Source organism: Coenobita brevimanus, chromosome 16 (assembly GCF_032717465.1).
Source record: "Coenobita brevimanus isolate Jiangsu-jjx chromosome 16, ASM3271746v2, whole genome shotgun sequence".
NCBI lineage: Eukaryota > Metazoa > Arthropoda > Malacostraca > Decapoda > Coenobitidae > Coenobita > Coenobita brevimanus.
This window is the reverse complement of record NC_136969.1, coordinates 29730741-29749716: the sequence shown is the minus strand read 5'-3', so window position 1 is coordinate 29749716 and position 18976 is coordinate 29730741. Positions and strand designations below refer to the sequence as shown.

Here is an 18976-nt window from a genome sequence, read left to right as displayed (position 1 = left end):
AAGGGAGGGGGGAAAAAGGGGAGAGGGAAGGGGGAAGGGAGGGGGGAGAGGAGGAGAGAAGGGAGGGTAGGGGGAGGATAAGGGGAGAGGGTGAGAAGGGCGGGGGAAAAAGGGGAGAGGAAAGAGGGGAAGGGAAGGGGAGCGAAAGGGGAGAAGGAGAAGGAGTAGTAGGAAATGCAGTTGGCTAGGAGATAGTTGGAAGAAATGGTAGGGATAGGAAGGGAAGGAATCAAATGTTAAGAAGAATGTGTAAGATGTAGATACTTTTGCAGAAAAAGAAGAATATTACAGAATATTAAATAAAAACAGTCGAAAATTATATTACGAATATTAAAAAAAAAAAATCCAAAATGACTCGTAGACCAAAGGAATACAGAAGAAATTATTGAAGGTAGGAGATAAAATTGGCCTAGAAATGGAAGACATAATTAAAAAGTAGGAATAGGTAACATGTAAGTACCGTAATTAATTGACGATGTAAGTAGATAAATGACTATGTAAATAAAAAAAAGTCTATGTAAATAAATAAATGACTGTGAATAATTAAATGACCATGTAAATAAATAAATGTCGATGTAAGTAAGTAAATGGCGATATAAATAAGCAGTTCACTTGAAAGATCATTGAAGAATTTAAAATGTTTTCACCAGAATTATTAGAAAAGGAAATACAGGCATTAAAACAGACCAGGAGAAAAACATATATTACAAGATATTTTTTTTTTGTATATATTTAGAGAAACAGCTTGCACGTAAATTGGAAAACAGAATAAAATTGAATGATAGAAGAACCTAAATTTGGCACCGTCGTATCAGTGTTTATTGACCCCTTATTGTGGAAAATGTTGTAGTTGTTGTAGTTGTAGTTGTTGTGGTCCGAGGCTCATCTGAACGTGAACTCGGTGAACTGCAGGCTGAAGTTGCCCTATTGCAGTCCACCCCCACCCCACCCCGAGAGGCAGGGAGTTGAGGGACGCTTTTGTCATATCAGTGCCATCGCGTGAAGGCTCCCTCTCCACCACGAAGATAGAGAATATATAACAGAGGAATAAGGATAGAAATATACCTGTTAGTAATGGGAAATAATAAAGTTAGGTGAATACTAGAGGGATATGGCGATAAAGGAAGATAATGGGTTGATAAGGATAGAAGGGTAAAAATTGTTAGTAAAGAGAAATAGAATAATAAAAGTGAGGTGGATAATTGAAAGATAGGGAGATAGAGGAAGATAATGCGTTGATATGATAGGATGTTGATAAGGGTAGTTAGAAAAGGTTAGGTAGAGAGGATAATTGGGAGTATAAGGGGAGGTAGAGTAGGTAGGCTGGATAATTGGGAGTATAAGGGGAGGTAGAGTAGGTAGGCTGGATAATTGGGAGTATAAGGGGGAGGTAGAGTAGGTAGGCTGGATAATTGGGAGTAGGAGGGGAGGTAGAGTAGGTAGGCTGGATAATTGGGAGTAGAAGGGGAGGTAGAGTAGGTAGATTGGATAATTGGGAGTATCTTAAAAATGGGGTATTAAATAGGAAGTAGAAAACCTTACCATCGTCCAGCTAAGTCGACCTCAGCCCACTCGACCTCACACTGCACTCGACCTTATGTGTTAGTGTGATTTTAGACCAGTCGACATCTAACTTGACCTCAGGCAGTGCTCGACCTCAGACAAGATTCATTTTTGACCTGCTCGACCTCCTACAGTATTCAACCTTACGTACTAGCGTGATTTCAGACCAACCTCATTTTTCGACCCTTGACCTCGTTATTCGACCTTTGACCTCATTATTCGACCTTTGACCCCATTATTCGACCTTTGACCCCATTATCCGACCTTTGACCTCATTATTCGATCTAATTATTCGACCTTCGACCTCATTAATCGACCATTCAGACCTCGACCTCTTAATTACTGTATCTCAAAGTCGAATTATAACCAGACCATTCATAAATTTTACCTCATTCGACTCAGCACTCTAAATCGACCTAAAACAGTCGACCTCAAGTGCCATTCGACCTCATTCATCTCGGATCCAAGGTCGATTTTAGATGAGTCGACCTTAGAAAGAACTCTACCTGTCCTTGTTCCTCAATCGACCCGTGACCGTAATTTTTCTACTATTTTTTTAATCGACCTCAGGCAATTCGACCTCTGACGCCATTACCCCACCCTCACCCTCGCACTCGACCTGCATAATTCTGTCTCACGCAACTCGACTTTTTCCTGAACCTCATATAACTCTACCTTCAGGTCGTCTTCTCATAACTCGACCTCAAACTTAGCTCTCACAACTCTCCCAGGTCGATCTCCTAACGCTGCCTTGCAAGAATCGACCTGAATTCGTTAAGACCTGGTAAATCTCACCGTGTCTCGCTCAGGCAGTGCTCTACCTAGGACTCGACCTCACTTCAGACTCGACTTCACTTCAGAATCGACCCCCTTCAGACTCGACCTTACCTCATACTCGACTTCACCTCAGACTCGACCCTACTTTAGAATCGACCTGACTTCAGACTCGACCTCACTTCAGACCACCTTACTTCACAATCGACCTTACCTCATACTCAACATGACTTCAGACTCGACCTCATCTCATACTCGACCTCACTTCAGACTCGACCTCACCTCATACTCGACCTCACTTCAGACGACCTGACCTCATACTCGACTTCTCATAAAACTCAACCTCACCACTACTCTCCCCCCACCCCTCCCCAGGCCTCACTTGACTTTGGGTAGGGTCCCCGTGCCCCCTCCCCGCCCCCCAACCAGTGCGCCCCCCCTCTTGGCCCCCTCCAGCGCCCCCGCCCCCGCCCCCGCAGGCATCACACACTCCGTCACCTCCTCCTCGATGTCTCTCGCTATCTCGCTGCCCCGCCGGAGGATCTGTGTGGGGGAGAGATAAAGGAGAGATAAAGGGGGATATGGGAGAGATAAGATACGATAAGGAATCCGTAGTTAATTAATGAATGTACCTGACAACACTGGATATATATAAAAATGGGTGTTCCTTACAGACATGAGCGACGGAGGTTATACATATACTGTATCTATCTATCTATCTATCTATCTATCTATTGCCAGACGCCTCAATCCCGTTTGGGGTGGCCACAAACAAATCGCCTCCAAGTCGCCCTGTCCCCCGCCATTTCACTCCCCTGCTCCCAACTCACACCCCCCTCTCTCATATACCTCTCCACCCCATCTCTCCATCTCATCCTCGGCCTCCCCCTCCCTCTTTCCCCCTCCACCTCACTCACATACACTCTCTTCGTCAGTCTTTCACCCTCCATCCTCTCCACATGGCCAAACCACCTCAGTGTGTTCCTCATAACGCTTCCTATCACATCCACATCAACACCACAACGCTCCTTTATATCCTCATTCGTCAGCCTGTCTCTCCATGTGACTCCACAGGCTCCTCTTAAATAACTCATTTCCACGGCTCTCACTCTTGACTTGTGTCCTTCCAACAATATATATATATATATATATATATATATATATATATATATATATATATATATATATATATATATATATATATATATCCATCCACCATCGCCGTTTCTCTCTCTCTCTCTCTCTCTCTCTCTCTCTATGTAGACTGGACAGTTAGGTAGGTGCCTGCAATATAGGTTACACACACACACACACACACACACACACACACACACACACACACACACACACCTTACCTTACCTTCGGAGGGGGCGGCGTGTTGGCTGCTCGCGGGGGTCTGGGCGTGGAGGGGGGGCGTGGGGTGTGTAGGGGGCGGGGTGTGGAGGGGGGGCGGGGGATGGGGACGGGGCGGGGTGTTGGGGGGTGGCGGGGGGTGAGGGGGAGCTCCTCGCTGGGCCCCGCACTAGGAAGGTCTTGCCCCGTCTCCTCTGTTGGGGGAGATGTGGGATTGGGATTAGAGAGAGAGAGAGAGAGAGAGAGAGGATTAGTAGGTCAGGTAGAAGAAAGAGACAAAGAGAAGAGAAAAACAAAGACAAATAGATCGGGGAAAAGAGGGAGGGAAACTAGGTCAGGAAGAAGAGAAAGAGGGAAAGACCGTGGAAAACTAGGTCAAAGAAGAGGTGAGGGGAAGGGGAGGAAAACTGGGTCAGGAAGAAGGGAGGGAAAGAGGGAAGAAAACCAGGTCAAAGACGTCAGAGAAAGGGGGAGGAAAGCTAGGTCAAGGAGGTCAGGGAAAGGGAGAGAAGAACTAGGTCAAGGTCAGAGAGAGGGAGGAAAATTGGTCAAGAAAGTGAGAAAGGTGGATGAAAGCTAGGTCAAGGAGAAGAAAGGGTCAGAAAGAGGAAGACAGGAAGGAGAAACAGTGTAAATCGCAAATAAAAAAACTTCAAAGCAAAACTCATGAATGAATATTAAACGTAATTGAAAATGGAACGAAGGAATAAAAAAGTAAGATGTCCCATGTAACGTGAAATAACATTAAAAAAGAATGAATGAAAAGCATGAAACAAGTAAGTGTAAGATAAAAAAGAAAACGAGGACGGAAAGAAGCAGTAAAGAGAACAAAAACACACTTTGCGAAATACAAATACAAACCTGAAAAAGAAGAAGAAAAGAAAAAAGCAGGTAGAACAAATGAACATCGCCATAATAGTGTACGAAATAAAAGCAGCAATAAAGAAAATGAGGCACGCTGGGTAAATGACTTGCACCCTGGCTTAAAGCAGTCACCCCTTGATATACGCGGGCTCATAAAACTCTTCGCTCCCACCTTGCCACGTTTCACTCACTGTTTACATTTTGGTGGGATAGGGAAGGATTGGGAGTGCGTAGGATTGCTAAGGTATAAATTGCTTGTGTTCCCCTTATTACCCATTTCCATATAAGGCTTCTAAAACTAAGTCCATTTTTCTTTTTACGTTTCTGTTTTTGCCAGCCATTGTTTGACGCTTTTTTTTCTTTCTTTTTGAAGAATTGTGAGGAGTTAGGGATAATAGATTTGGCTTTGAAATTCCACTTATCTGCTTTACAACTCTTGAGAAAAAAAAAATGAAGTGTATTGTGTATATATGGAAATTAGCGCCGCACCATGGGAAAAGGTGTATACAGGAGTGTGGGGGGAAAATTGGGAAAAGCAAAGAGAGCACTGACTTCTGCATGCAATACTTAAATCATGTAAATAAATAAATAAATAAGTAAATACAAAGACGGCAAGAGAAAAATCGTGGAAGAATACTAAATTCGTAAAGTAAAGAAAAATAAAAAAGCTTGAAGAAAGGGAAGATAAAAGCGAGTGGAGCAGCAGTAAAAATGAGAAACGAAAACAGAAAATGAGAGAAAATGAGGGAGTGGAGGGGAAACTATCTCATTCGTCACTCTAAGCTTCCCTCTATCGGTTTTCTAAAATGCTTGGGGCGGCTTGAGAGTCTTGCTGTTATTTCTAGCCTATTTTTCTTCGTTCCTATTGTTACTTCTTCTTTTTTTTTTATCTCCCCCTCTGGCAGTGAGGCTTTTGTCTCGGGCAGCGCCGTGAATAAAAGACTAAGAGGATGTGCACGTGAATGGTAAAGGAATTTAAAATGTTCGCAATTTTTGAGTTACGGTGTGTCTTCTCATCTCATAGGGGGCAAAGCAGTTTTTTAGATACCTGGCTAAGTTATAAATGTGTTTTCTAAATGAGAGTGAATTATATATATGTTGTATTTGACATTTATATATATCTTTAAAGCAGGATTTTTTTGTGCAGTGTGTAGGTATATCTTGTGTGTATGGTCAGTAGTATCACAGTGATAATACTAGGTTACGTATTTCTCTCTCTCTCTCTCTCTCTCTCTCTCTCTCACCATTAATACTCTTAATAACATGATCATTAGGCATAACCATTTCTGTCTGTCTGTCTGTCTGTCTCCCTCTGTCTCTCTCTCTCTCTCTCTCTCTCTCAAATACTTACCACTAGTACTCTTAATTGCTTGGTCATTAGGCATCACTAACTCCTCCTCTGCCGCCCTCCTCCGCCTCGTCCTGTGCCTCATTAGCATTATTACCAGCACTAGGAGAAGCAGAGTCCCGCCCACGCCGCCCACGAGCCCGCCTATCACCACCGCAAGCCCGCCCAGACCCGCAGCATTGGGCGGGTCGCGGGTGGGTTTGGAGCCCGGCGGGGTTGGCGTGGGCGGGGGCGGTGCTGTGAAAGAAAATGTAAATTGTAAAATACCTTGGAATAAGAACGTGAAACAGGTGCAGAATAAAAGTTAATTTGTAAATGAGGTCAGAATTTAATGTTAGAACTAAAATAAGCGCTGTTGAAAAGAAAGGTCTGTTTATCTATCTTTAGCCGGACGCCATAGTTTCGTAAGCGGCGGCCGTTTATCATTGAGTTACTTGTTTTACGGAGAGGGACACTAACCCTCCGCCAACCCATATATTGACATATAGGGAGCACGGATGGGTTGGTTATATGGTTAAAACTCAGCGTTGTAAATGGTTTCCTGGCTTACAGGAAACCATTAGGCTTGTCACTCAAGGTAAAGCCACCTGGAAAGGAGAGAAGAGTTATATAAATCGACAGAAAAGTTGGGAGAAATAGGAAGAGATGAGGACAGACACAGAAAAAGAATGATATAGGTGAAGGAAGAAGAAGGAAGCACTACATCAAGTGAGTAGATGATGGTCGCCGCAACATTGTAAAAATTTGAGGAAAAGTTAATGTAAATCGGGCTAAGCGCTGTGTGTGTGTGTGTGTGTGTGTGTGTGTGTGTGTGTGTGTGTGTTTGTGTGTGTCTGTTTGTGTGTGTGTGTGTGTGTGTGTGTGTGTGTGTCTGTTTGTGTGTGTGTGTGTGTGTGTGTGTGTGTGTGTGTGTGTGTGTGTGTGTGTGTGTGTGTGTGTGTGTGTTTAAAAGAGGTTATCAAAAACACTCAATGTAAAACACGTAAATTGTAAACGTTGGGTAAATTAATATATGTAAATTGTAAATGGGACTGGAAGAAAAATTGTTAAAAGATGTTTATTTGTTAAAGAATGTTATTTATTTATTTATCTTTTTCTTATTGCCAGGGAATTTTATGTAGATCAGTAGGGCTTGAAAGGATTTGAGAGAGAGAGAGAGAGAGAGAGAGAGAGAGAGAGAGGAACCTATAACTGTTAAAGAGCTTGTAATTGTCCGCATACCGACATTGAATAAATTATGTTCAGATTAATTTAGCCCTGTCACTAAAAGACATATTATTTTTATTTTCACAGGTATGGGGAGGACGTGTTTGGTTTCGAGAAGATGGTTGTAGTCTTGTAAGGAGCTGAAAGGTAAGATTAAGAAGTTTGACATACTGTAAAACATCTTAGAATCTATTGAATCTATTTTTATTTCTATAACTGTGGAGATCTTTGACGTTAAGGTTAGAGAATTAGTTGAAAGGAGGAAGATTTGTGCACAAGAACGCAGTGTTATATGTAGAATTAGTTTTAAATCTTAAGGAAATGTGTGTTTTCTTAGATGTTGGGGCGATGGGGAGTTTTTTTAGTTTATTTTTTATTCTTTTAGGAGTTGGGGAGCTTGTGTATCTATGTGGGTGATGGAGGAAGAGAAGCAAATGACCGTAAGATAGGCAGTGAATAATTTGGTATGTAGTTGAGTATGTTAAAGAGATCATGGCATCCTGAAATATCTAGGTGTGTGTGTGTGTGTGTGTGTGTGTGTGTGTGTGTGTGTGTGTGTGTGTACTACCTGTATATCTACCTTCCTTTTCAGTTTATCTATCTACCAGTCTGATTATCTATTTTCCGCCACACGCCAAACACTGACAAGCATTTCGCGTGAACACAAACAAATTTCACCGTCCCTCATCCAGACCACAAAAACACTCTGTTTCACTCCACCCTCCATTCTTCCACATCACCGCCTTGCTCTCTTCCAGCACCACCCCCCTCCACTCTTCCACTTCACCCCTTTCCACCCACTTCCTGTTTGCTCCACCACTCACGTATCCCCCCTTTCCCCTCTCCAGCACCACCCCTTTCTCCACCTTCACAGCACTCTTCCGCCTGCCCTCTCCACCCTATTCCAATTCTCTGGGGTGCCTCCACCGGACACAACAACACAATATTATTCCACCTATGTCCACACACCATTACGCGCTCCACTTCATCCTTCCACAAAGTGTCTCCCTTCCTCTGCACAACAACATGGGCATTCCACATCACTCCACTCTCCCACATTCCAAAATCCACTCATCCATCTGACTGTTTGACCCGCTTCACCATCCACAGCCAGATATTTTTCTCCACATCACTCCACTCTCTCGCATTCCCAAATCCACTCATCCACTTCATTCCACATCACTCCACTTTCCCACATTCCTAAATCCACTCATCCACATAGTCGTTTAATCTTGTTTTTCGTACAATACCATATATTTTTCTTTTATTACAAACGCTCATTCCATTCTTAGCTATAGACTTACATACCTTCCTTATTCCACCTCATACCACCTTCCTTATTCCACCTCACACCACACACACACACACACACACACACACACACACACACACACACACACACACACACACACACACTCATCCACTTTCACGTATGGCCTCGTCTGCATTCCACATTTCCGTCTGATTATTATAAAAATCCATTCCATTCCTTCTGCAGTTCTCCGGATCATCCACATCTAAATCCACCATCCTAACTCCACATCCACTCCTCCACTCCATTCGCCATCCACATCTGTAACTTTGTCTCTCTCAGTATACAGAACCCAAAATAAGAGAACACGCAAAATAAAAACTCAGTCAAACACAGTAGAACGCAGAATAGAACACAGTAGTAAAACACACACACACACACACACACACACACACACACACACACACACACACACACACACACACACACAAATAGAACCACTGGAAAATTAAACACAAAGACAATTTAAAAAAAACACTAATAAAACACAGTATAGATCCTCAGAGTGAAGGGGTTAGTAAATCACATATGGGGTTATTTATTTACCTGGAAGTTATTGAAGGGTATTGAGTAGGAGGGGATTGGGTGATTGTGGGTATTGGGAAGGAATTAGTTGGAGAGGTAACCTGTCCCATACTACCCCCCTCTCTCTCTCTCTCTCTCTCTCTCAAGGGTGCAATCTACAAATACCGACACAAACATTCTCTCTCTCTCTCTCTCTCTCTCTCTCGAATTGTAACAGACCAACACTTAGAATACAATGCTAGTCACGAAGAAGTGCCATGTAAAGGATATTGAGCCGCATCACCGTCTTATTCTGTCACTCAGCTTCCTTGAGAGAGAGAGTGTGTGTGTGTGTGTGTGTGTGTGTGTGTGTGTGTGTGTGTGGAGAGAGAGAGAGAGAGAGAGAGAGAGAGAGAGAGAGAGAATAATTTATCTAACGAAAATCGAAAGTAATATCGCATGTAATGATATATTGAGAGAGAGAGAGAGAGAGAGAGAGAGAGAGAGAGAGAGATTTTAACACAGAATTTAACACTGCACAACTTGATTTAACACAGGTTTAACAAAAGACATTCTAAAGAGCACATTAACACCCAAATTTAACACAAGAGACCCAAATTTAACACAGGATGCCTATTTTTAACACAAGATGCCTTAAATTTAACACAAGAAACCCGAAATTTAACACAAGATGACCTAAATTTAACACAGAAGACCTAAATATAACACAGGAAGCCCCGGATTTAACACAAGATACCCCAAATTTAACACAAAACCCTTGATTTAACACAGGAAGCCCCGGATTTAACGCTAGGGGCCGGGGATTTAACACCATAACACAGTGAATAGTGCTGGTAGGGACACACGCAGAGTAATCCCCCTCTGCCACTTCCTTGTTGGGATTAACGTCAAGCCCGGGCCCTTAATCCCTCCTTCTCTCTCTCTCTCTCTCTCTCTCTCTCTCTCTCTCTCTCTCTCTCTCTCTCTCTCTCTCTCATTATCATTACGTACGATACTACCTTTCGGTGTTTGTAGATAATTCTCTCTCTCTCTCTCTCTCTCTCTCTGCACAAGTAAGGTTCCGTCAAACAGTAAACTAATTAATGGGCAAATAAATGAATAAATAAAATAAATAATAAAAAGTAAAAGTGAGTTAGAGCGAAAAATATATTGATAAAGATCCCAACGAAGCCAAAAAAAAAAAAAAAATCCCTTGGCCTTTAACCTTGGTAAAATATGCAGGGGTATGAATATCGAGAGAGAGAGAGAGAGAGAGAGAGAGCGTGGATGATTTAATATTGTAGATAAGGTGAGGATAAATAGATAGATAGTTGCTAGGGAGACAGGTAGATAGATAGAAAGACAGGTGGAGGTAATTGATGGATGGATAGGTAAACACGTAGGATATAAATCAATAGACAGGAATATAATTGGATTGATAGATAGGCCGATGTATGGAGGAATAGATAGTTAGGTAGATAGATAGATAGGTTGATAGATGGATAGATAGATAGATAGGTAGGAATAGACAATCATGGAAGAGAGAGGATATCAAGGAGTGAGCGAGCGATAAAGATAGGAAGAAAAAAGATATAATCACAACCTCTCTCCATTTTCTCTCACTCTCTCACACCCCCTTCCTTCCCCCTCCCCCCTCCTCTTTCCCCTTCCCCCCTCCTTCTCCCCCTCCCTGTAAAATGGAGGAGAGAGAAAAGCGAAGAATGAGAGAGAGAGGTGGAGAAACAAACAGATAATCACACACACACACACACACACACACACACACACACACACACACACACACACACACACACACACACACACACACACACACACACACACACACACTCTCTCTCTCTCTCTCTTTCTCTCTCTCTCTCTTTCTCTCCCCCCTACCCAAACCCCCAATCAACCTTTCCCTGACCCCCCTCCCTCACCTCCCCCTCCCCCCTCCCTCTCCCCTCCTCCCCAAGCCCTTCATAAAATTTAGGAGAGAGACTATCGATGAGTGAGCGAGCGAGAGGAAGAAATAGACAGACAAAAATAGCTAGATAGATAGAAAATATACTCACAGAAAATAGACAAAGAGGGATAATAAGGTGCACAGAAAATCACAGAAAAACAGAGAAAAAAAAGATACACTATTTGCAAGGAAACAAATACGGATATAGAAAGATAATTGGTAAAGAAAATCGCTTGAAATACGGATGGGCAGAGAAGCAAGGAAGTTAGTAGAGGAATGTGCGACACCTTCTTTCCTTCCTACAGACAAGCACAGATAGATAGATTGATAGATAGATACAGTAGGTCGATCCAGGGAGATAGATACAACCCTAGATAGATACTTGGACAGGGTATTCAAGGAAACTCATATAATTGACATACGAACAGAAATACCATGGGGAAAAATTATAGTGAACATTCGCCATCCTTTCTCTCCCTTACTTCACCAGACCCTTCCCATTTCCCTACTTCCCCTCCATTCCCCTCCCTTACTTCCCCTCCATTCCCCTCCCTTACTTCCCCTCCATTCCCCTCCCTTACTTCCCCTCCATTCCCCTCCCTTTCTTTCCCCCCTTTTCTCCTCTCTTCTTCCCCTCCACCCTAAAACTCTCCTCTTACTCCATGTTCACGCGCATTCTTCCTTCCTTCTCATTCCCTCGTCTATTACCCCTTCCTTCTTTTATCTTTTTTTCCTCCTCCTCCTCCTCGCATATTCTATTCTCCCTTCCCTCTCCTGTTCACCCCTTCTTCTCCATCTCCACCTCCGCTTTCTTCTCCTGTTATTCCCCTCTTCTCTCCTCTTCCCCATATCCTCTACCCTCATCCCCTCACCAATTCCAGTGTCCCTTTCTTTACCCCTCCAACCTAAGCCTCCCCTTCGTCCCTCAGAATTAATCCAAAGCAATAAACAAACGCTAATAATAACAACAATAAAAAAAAAATAACAGCATCACAAAAAACTGAATAAATAAATCAATAAATCACAAGAGTCTGAATTTCTTGAACAAGTACATAGCATTTCCCAAAATTTTTAATCTTATACGTAAATACATAATGTCTTTTTGTAAGTCATATGAAGTTCCGTATTCTTGTTAGGTAAGAAAGCTCCCTAACACCTTTTCCTTAGCGATTTTTGTATGTGGGTGGTGAATATCCTTTTGTACGTTATTTATGCAAAACGCCAGCCCCACCCTTTCCCTTCCTTTTCCCTCTCCCTCATTCTCTTTCCCCCTACCAACCCCCTCCTCCCCCTCCCCCTCCCCCTCCCAGGCTTACTATAAAATGCAGGGGCGGGAAATTGGTTGAGTAAGAAAGAAAGAAACAAAGATGGAAAGAGGAAAATAAAGTCATAAAAAAGAAACAAAGTTATCCATTCTTCCCCCCTTTTTTTCCTTTCGGTTCGCTGCTTTCCCCCTTCCATCCCTTTCCTTCTCCCTTCCCCCTTTCCTTCCTCTGCTCATTCGCTTGTATCTCACCCTTCCTCCCCTGCTCTACCCTATTCCCTCACCTCTCTCCTTCCTTCTCTCCCACACATTATCACTCTTTCATTCACTACCCTCCCCACTCCTGTCCCCTCTCCCTCAGTCTCCTCCATTTCCCCTCTCCCCATTCCCTCCCCCTCTCTCCCTCTTATCCTTCCACTATCACTCATTCCCAATCCTCCCTCCCTCTCCCCCTTTCATCCCTTCCGTCTCTCCTCTCTCCCTCTGTCTCCCAGTCCCCTCCTTCCTTCCTCCTTCTCTCCCTCCCTTTCCCATACCCCCTCACCCCCTCCATTGTCCCCAATTTCTCCCTTCCTTCTTCCCTCCCTTCCTTGTATCACCACGCCCTCTACACTCCCCAATATCTCCATTCCCTCCCTCCCTCCCTCCCTTCCTTGTATCACCCCGCACTCTACACTCTCCAGTATCTCCCTTCCCTCCCTCCCCCCTCCTTCCCTCATATCACCCCACCATCTCCACTCCCCAATATCTCCCTTTTCTCCCTCCCACCCTTCCTCCCTGCCTCTATAAAATGCAGGAGGGAGAATATGGAGGAGTGAGCGAGGCTTCATGTAGCTGGGAGGGACCGACTGTCTTCATTAAGCTCCAGGCACGTTCCGACACCGACCACGCCAAAAAAAAAAAAGAGAAAAAGCAAATTGGAAAAAATAGATACGGGGTCTTTTTACATACTTAAGGTTTTCAATACTGTGACCTGTTTTTTTTTTTTTTGACCTTTTTTTTCATGTATATTTGACGCCTTATAATGAATAGTTTTTCTTTTTTCTTACATTTTTTTTTTTTTATGTATACCGTTTGCCTCTTGTATCCCCTGAATTTTTTTTTTTTTTTTTTTGGGGGGGGGGTCGTTTTACCAGACAGAAAAAAGAAAAACAAATATGAAAAAATGGATTGTGTCTTTTTGTATACTTAAGCCTTTTTGTGCATTTTTTTTTTTTTCATTCTGTCTCTAATCAATTGTATTCATGTTGGAAGAGATTTTCTGAACGGGGAGGGGGGGGGGGTTAGATAGCGCCTCCTTTAGCTAATTTACAAGGCGAGAAAATGGGAAATATTTATACAGGCGAGGAAATGGGAATTATTTATACAGGCGAGGAACTGGGAAATATTTATACAGGCGAGGAAATGGGAAATATTTATACAGGTGAGGAAATGGGAAATATTTATATAGGCGAGGAAATGGGAAATATTTATACAGGCGAGGAAATGGGAAATATTTATACAGGCAAGGCGAGGAAATGGGAAATACTTATACAGGCGAGGAAATAGGAAATATTTATATAGGGGAGGAAATGGGAATTATTTATACAGGCGAGGAACTGGGAAATATTTATACAGGCGAGGAAATGGGAAATATTTATACAGGCGAGGAAATGGGAAATATTTATACAGGCGAGGAAATGGGAAATATTTATACAGGCGAGGAAATGGGAAATATTTATACAGGCGAGGTGAGGAAATGGGAAATATTTATACAGGTGAGGAAATGGGAAATATTTATACAGGCGCGTTTCCTACACGTGATATGTGGACATGTGCAGTGAGGGTCGTGTCATTGAGCCTGGTGACACGAATCAGCTGATCCTGACACCAAACATTCATAATATTAAGCTTTTACCCCGCATTAAGCTTACAATATATCCCCTATTAAGCTTATTTCCCTCATTAAGCTTATATCCCTCATTAAGCTTTTATCCCATTAAGCATATATCCCTCATTAAGCTTATCCTCCATTCAGCTTGTTTCCCCCATGAAGCTTATATCCCCCATTAAGCTTATATCCCTCATTAAGCTTTTATCCCGCTTTAAGCTTATATCCCCCATTAAGCATATATCCCGCATTAAGCTTATCCTCCATTAAGCTTGTTTCCCCCATTAAGCTTGTTTCCCCCATTAAGCTTTTATCCCCCATTAAGCTTTTATCCCCCATTAAGCTTTTATCCCCCATTAAGCTTTTATCCCCCATTAAGCTTATATCCCCTATTAAGCTTATCCCCCATTCAGCTTATCCCCCATCAAGCTTTTATCTCGCATGAAGGGCGCCACACACACGGCCAGTCACGATTGCGCATACGTGGTGATTGCGCAGGCTTACCCGTCGTGTTTGGGTGTGATTGATGGCTTGTGTAAATGACTAAAGAGTATGTAGCGTGGTTTGATAGTCTCTCGTCAATTATTATGCTTCTACAATCTTGCTTGATGGTGCACTTTTTCTGTCTACCCTTCCTTATGTCTTGTTGTTTTTGTGATTTTCTTAATACGACGCTTTTTTGTGTTTTATGAGTTTTTTTTTTTTTTTATAGAGAATGGTCTAAAAAAATGAGTGATGTCAACATGAATATCATCCCCAAATTACAGAAAAATAAAAATAAAATCCATCATTGAAGAACCTATAAAAGATCAGTAACAACCACATTACCTCTGTGAGAAGTAAATACTATCTATCTATCTATTGCCAGATGCCATAATCCCGTAAGGGGTGGCCATTTGACTCGGAGTTATTTGTTTTACAGGGAGGGGCACTAACCCTCCACCAACCCACTTGTTGACACGTAGGGAGCACGTATGGTTTGGTTATATGGTTACCACCCAGCGTTGTAAATGGTTTCTTGGCTTACAGGAAACCATTTGGCTTGTCACTCAATGTAAAGCCACCTGTATAGGAAAGAAAAGCAATAAGAAGTAAATACAAACGCAATAAAAACAGGAACAAGAAAATATTGCCAAGAAAAACACGACTACTAAAACATGCTTCAGTTATTTAAAAAAAAAAAAGCAATAAAAAGACAGAAGGATAACAAAACTGAACACAGCCAAAAAAAAAAAAAAAAACGGTAAATACAGGAGAGAAAAAAAAAAACAGCAACTTTACCATAAATAAAAAAATGAATAAATAAATAAATATAGGTACAATTTTGGACTTAGAAAATGTGAGTGTAACATATTATGTAAAGATACGTGTTTTAGAGAGACCTGTGTGTGTGTGTGTGTGTGAGAGAGAGAGAGAGAGAGAGAGAGAGAGAGAGAGAGAGAGGAAGGTACCAGTATAAGTAATATAAATATAGATATATAGAAATCAGATCGACAAAAGATAAAGTAACCCTAATAGGCATTTTGAGAAATTTAGATAGATAGATAGATACATGGACTGATTAGTAGATACTGAGAGAGAGAGAGAGAGAGAGAGAGAGAGAGAGAGAGAGACCTTTGATCTTTCCTAAGCGGCCCGACCTTTACGTAAATAGAAAGAATTAGTGTTACGGAAGTTAAACACACACACACACACACACACACACGCACACACACACACACACACACACACACACACACACACACACACACACACACACACACAGAGAGAGAGAGAGAGAGGCAAACTGTTCCTCCATCACCACCAGGAGCCAGTTTGCATAACAGAGTGGGCGGTGGGAAGGAGGCGGTGAGGGATGTGAGCTAACTCTCTCTCTCTCTCTCTCTTCCTTTTATTATGCCTCTCCTTTCTCTCGCTGCTAATTCTCCTATTTCTTCCTCCATTTTCTCTTATTATTATTATTTTTTTTTTTTATCAATTCTCACTCTTTTAATATTCTTCGTAGCTCTTCTTATGATGTCTGTAGTTCCCTTTGCCTCTCTCTCTCTCTCTCTCTCTCTCCCTCCACCCCGAGAAAGAGGTGGGAGCGAGTGAGTCAGACAAGGGAGGAAAAATGAGAAAAGAGTGAGACGGAAAGGAGAAGCTAAAAATGAAGATAGAGGAGAGAGAGAGAGAGAGAGAGAGAGAGGGAGAGGGAGAGGAAGCGAAGTGGAAGGAGGTGAGGAGGGGAGGAAGGAAGAAGCAGAAGAAAAATGGAAGAGGAAGGGAGAGAAAAAAAAGACGGTCGCAGGAAGAAATGTGAGAGAGAGAGAGAGAGAGAGAGGAGGGAATTACAAGAAAGAGGGGAAAAAGGTAACAGGAAGTTAAAGGAAAAATGAAGAGGTGCAGGAGGGGATGGAATGAGAGAGAGAGAGAGAGAGAGAGAGAGAGAGAGAGAGAGAGAGAGAGAGAGAAATGAAACGATAGAGGAGAGCCAAAAGAGAAAAACGAGGGAAAGATAAATACGTAAAGAGAGAGAGAGCGAGAGAGAGAGAAATAAGAAATGAAACGATAGTGGAGAGCCAAAAGGGAAAAACGAGGGAAAGAAAGATGAATACGTAGAGAGAGAGAGAGAGAGAGAGAGAGAGAGAGAGAGAGAGAGAGAGAGAGAACGCTTGCGAGTTTGTTTGCATTGTGTGTGTGTGTGTGTGTGTGTGTGTGTGTGTGTGTGTGTGTGTGTGTGTGTGTGTGTGTGTGTTTTATAAGTTCAGTTCGTTCACCCAGTTACAGATGAGTTAAGTACGTACATAGAGCAATGCCGTACACACACACACACACACACACACACACACACACACACACACACACACACACGCCTTGGAACTTTCACAGAACCATCCCCATCCCTCTCATATACCCTCTCATCTACCCCTCACAGCTACCCCCTAACCCCTTTCACACACTTTCTTCCTCACTTAGTCTCTTCGTACCCTATTCCTGAACTTTTTTTTGGACCGTCCCTTTTCTATCAGTTCCCTACTCCAATGAAGCCTATGTTATCCCCCAATCGCAAGCTTCAAGACACCCCCCGCCTTTACCCTACCCTACCCTTTCTTCCTCTCTCTCCCTCCTTCCCTCCTCTCTCTCCCACCTTCCCTCCTCTCTCTCTCCTCCTTCCCCCAGCTCCTCTGCGTTCCTCCACACCTCCCCTCACAATCCCCCTCCCCAGCTAACCCCAGTTTTATCCCCATTTCTTACCTGACGTTCCCCTCTTCCACAGTCTCCTCCTCTGCCATCTCAACTCATCCCCCTTCCTCTCCCCCTCCACTGTCCCCTGTCCTACCCCCCTCACAGAATCCCGCCTATCCCACCCCCATTTTAACCCCATATCCTTCCTTCTCTCCCGCTCCCATCCCCTTTCTTCCCCTCTTCTTCTCCCCAGCCCATGTCCTCCTCTCCTCCCCACCTCATTCCAATATTATCACCATCGCCTTCCTCTCCCGTCCCACCCACCCACCCACTTCTCCACTCCCTCCCTTCCCCTCCCCACCCCTCCCCCTCCTTCCCCCTCCCCTCCTCCCCCAACTTCAGGAGCGAGGGAAGTTGGGACGTGTGTGTGTCAACTTGAAACTTCCCGCCAAACGCCTTCCAGTTTATGACAAGTTTTAAAGAACCGGGTTTCACTTCCAGGCCTAAGCTTTTTACTGCCATGTACCTCTCTCTCTCTCTCTCTCTCTCTCTCTCTCTCTGTTTGCAGTATGATTATGCTTTGTGTTTTCGGATGTTTGGATTTGATTGTTTTTCTTTGGAGAGAGAGAGAGAGAGAGAGAGAGAGAGAGAGAGAGAGAGAGAGAGAGAGAGAGATTTTTAAACTTTTCTCACCTAATTTTATTTTGACACGATTGAGTTATTCTCGTAAGGTCGCGTTTTCTTTACCGTATTATCTTAAATTTCTTTCATATTCTTAAATGTTTTGATTTTTTTTTTTTGGGGGGGGAAATTGGGTCCAAGGTTCGTATTCCCGTTGGTTAAGGAAGTTCCCTAACACCTCTTCCTTAGCGATTTATTATTGGGTTAGTTAATATCCTTTGGTACGTTGTTTGCGCAGAGTGTGGCGATACTGGAAGGATTTATGTAACGCAGAGTAGGGCAGTATAGTGTAGTAGTAAAATAAATCACTTGGGAAAATGTGTTAGGGAATTTCCTTAATCGACAAGAATACAGGTTCAAGAGTCAATTGTTGTCATCAGAAATCTGTAAAGGTACATCTTAAATATCCAGCCTTTTGATCCTTCTTTACAAAAAATAATCTATATCATCATTTCTGTCTATATATATCCAGACGCCTTACTTACGGAAAAGGTGACCACAGACAAATCGCCTCCATACCTCTCTCTCCCTCGCCATCAAGCTGCCCTTATACCAGTTCCCACCGCCCTCATTTATGTACGTCTCCACCTCATCTTCGATTTTCCACTCCCCCTTTCCCTCCACCTCATCCTCTGTTTCCCCCTGGCCTTTCCCTCCACCTCATCCTCTGTTTTCCTCTGGCCTTTCCCTCCACCTCATCCTCTATATCCGTCTCCTCCTTTCCTCTGTCTACCTCACTCACGCACACACTGCTAGTCAGTCTCTAATTCTCCATTATCTCCACTTGGCCAAACCGTCCCAGAGTATTTCACGTTTTTATGCAGATTCCGTCTTTGTCTTTTTGTCTTCCTGTCTTCAGTTTTTCTTCATCTGTTTCTTCCTTTCTTCTTGCACACTTGTACTGCGTTATTGTATCACTTCTTCATCATTCTTTGCACCAGTTTGTGTGTGTGTGTGTGTGTGTGTGTGTGTGTGTGTGTGTGTGTGTGTGTGTGTTAGCTTTGGGATTGCATTGTCTTTGTGCGTGGATATGTGTAAATGTGTACGTATGTGTGAGTTTATGTTGTTTTGTGTGTGTGTGTGTGTGTGTGTGTGTGTGTGTGTG

General features: G+C 43.0%; 1 protein-coding gene across 1 annotated transcript in view; it reads right to left on the bottom strand.

Moving 5' to 3' along the window:
• Nucleotides 1-2715: 2715 nt before the first annotated feature.
• LOC145391033 (uncharacterized) overlaps nucleotides 2716-18976 on the bottom strand; it is a 153965-nt gene continuing 137704 nt past the window's right edge. Inside the window, exons 14-16 of the mRNA XM_080265765.1 lie at nucleotides 5907-6140; nucleotides 3698-3885; nucleotides 2716-2880 (exon numbers count right to left, since the gene is read on the bottom strand). Coding sequence (XP_080121891.1) covers nucleotides 2716-2880; nucleotides 3698-3885; nucleotides 5907-6140 — 587 coding nt within the window. The remainder of the gene's footprint in view (nucleotides 2881-3697; nucleotides 3886-5906; nucleotides 6141-18976) is intronic.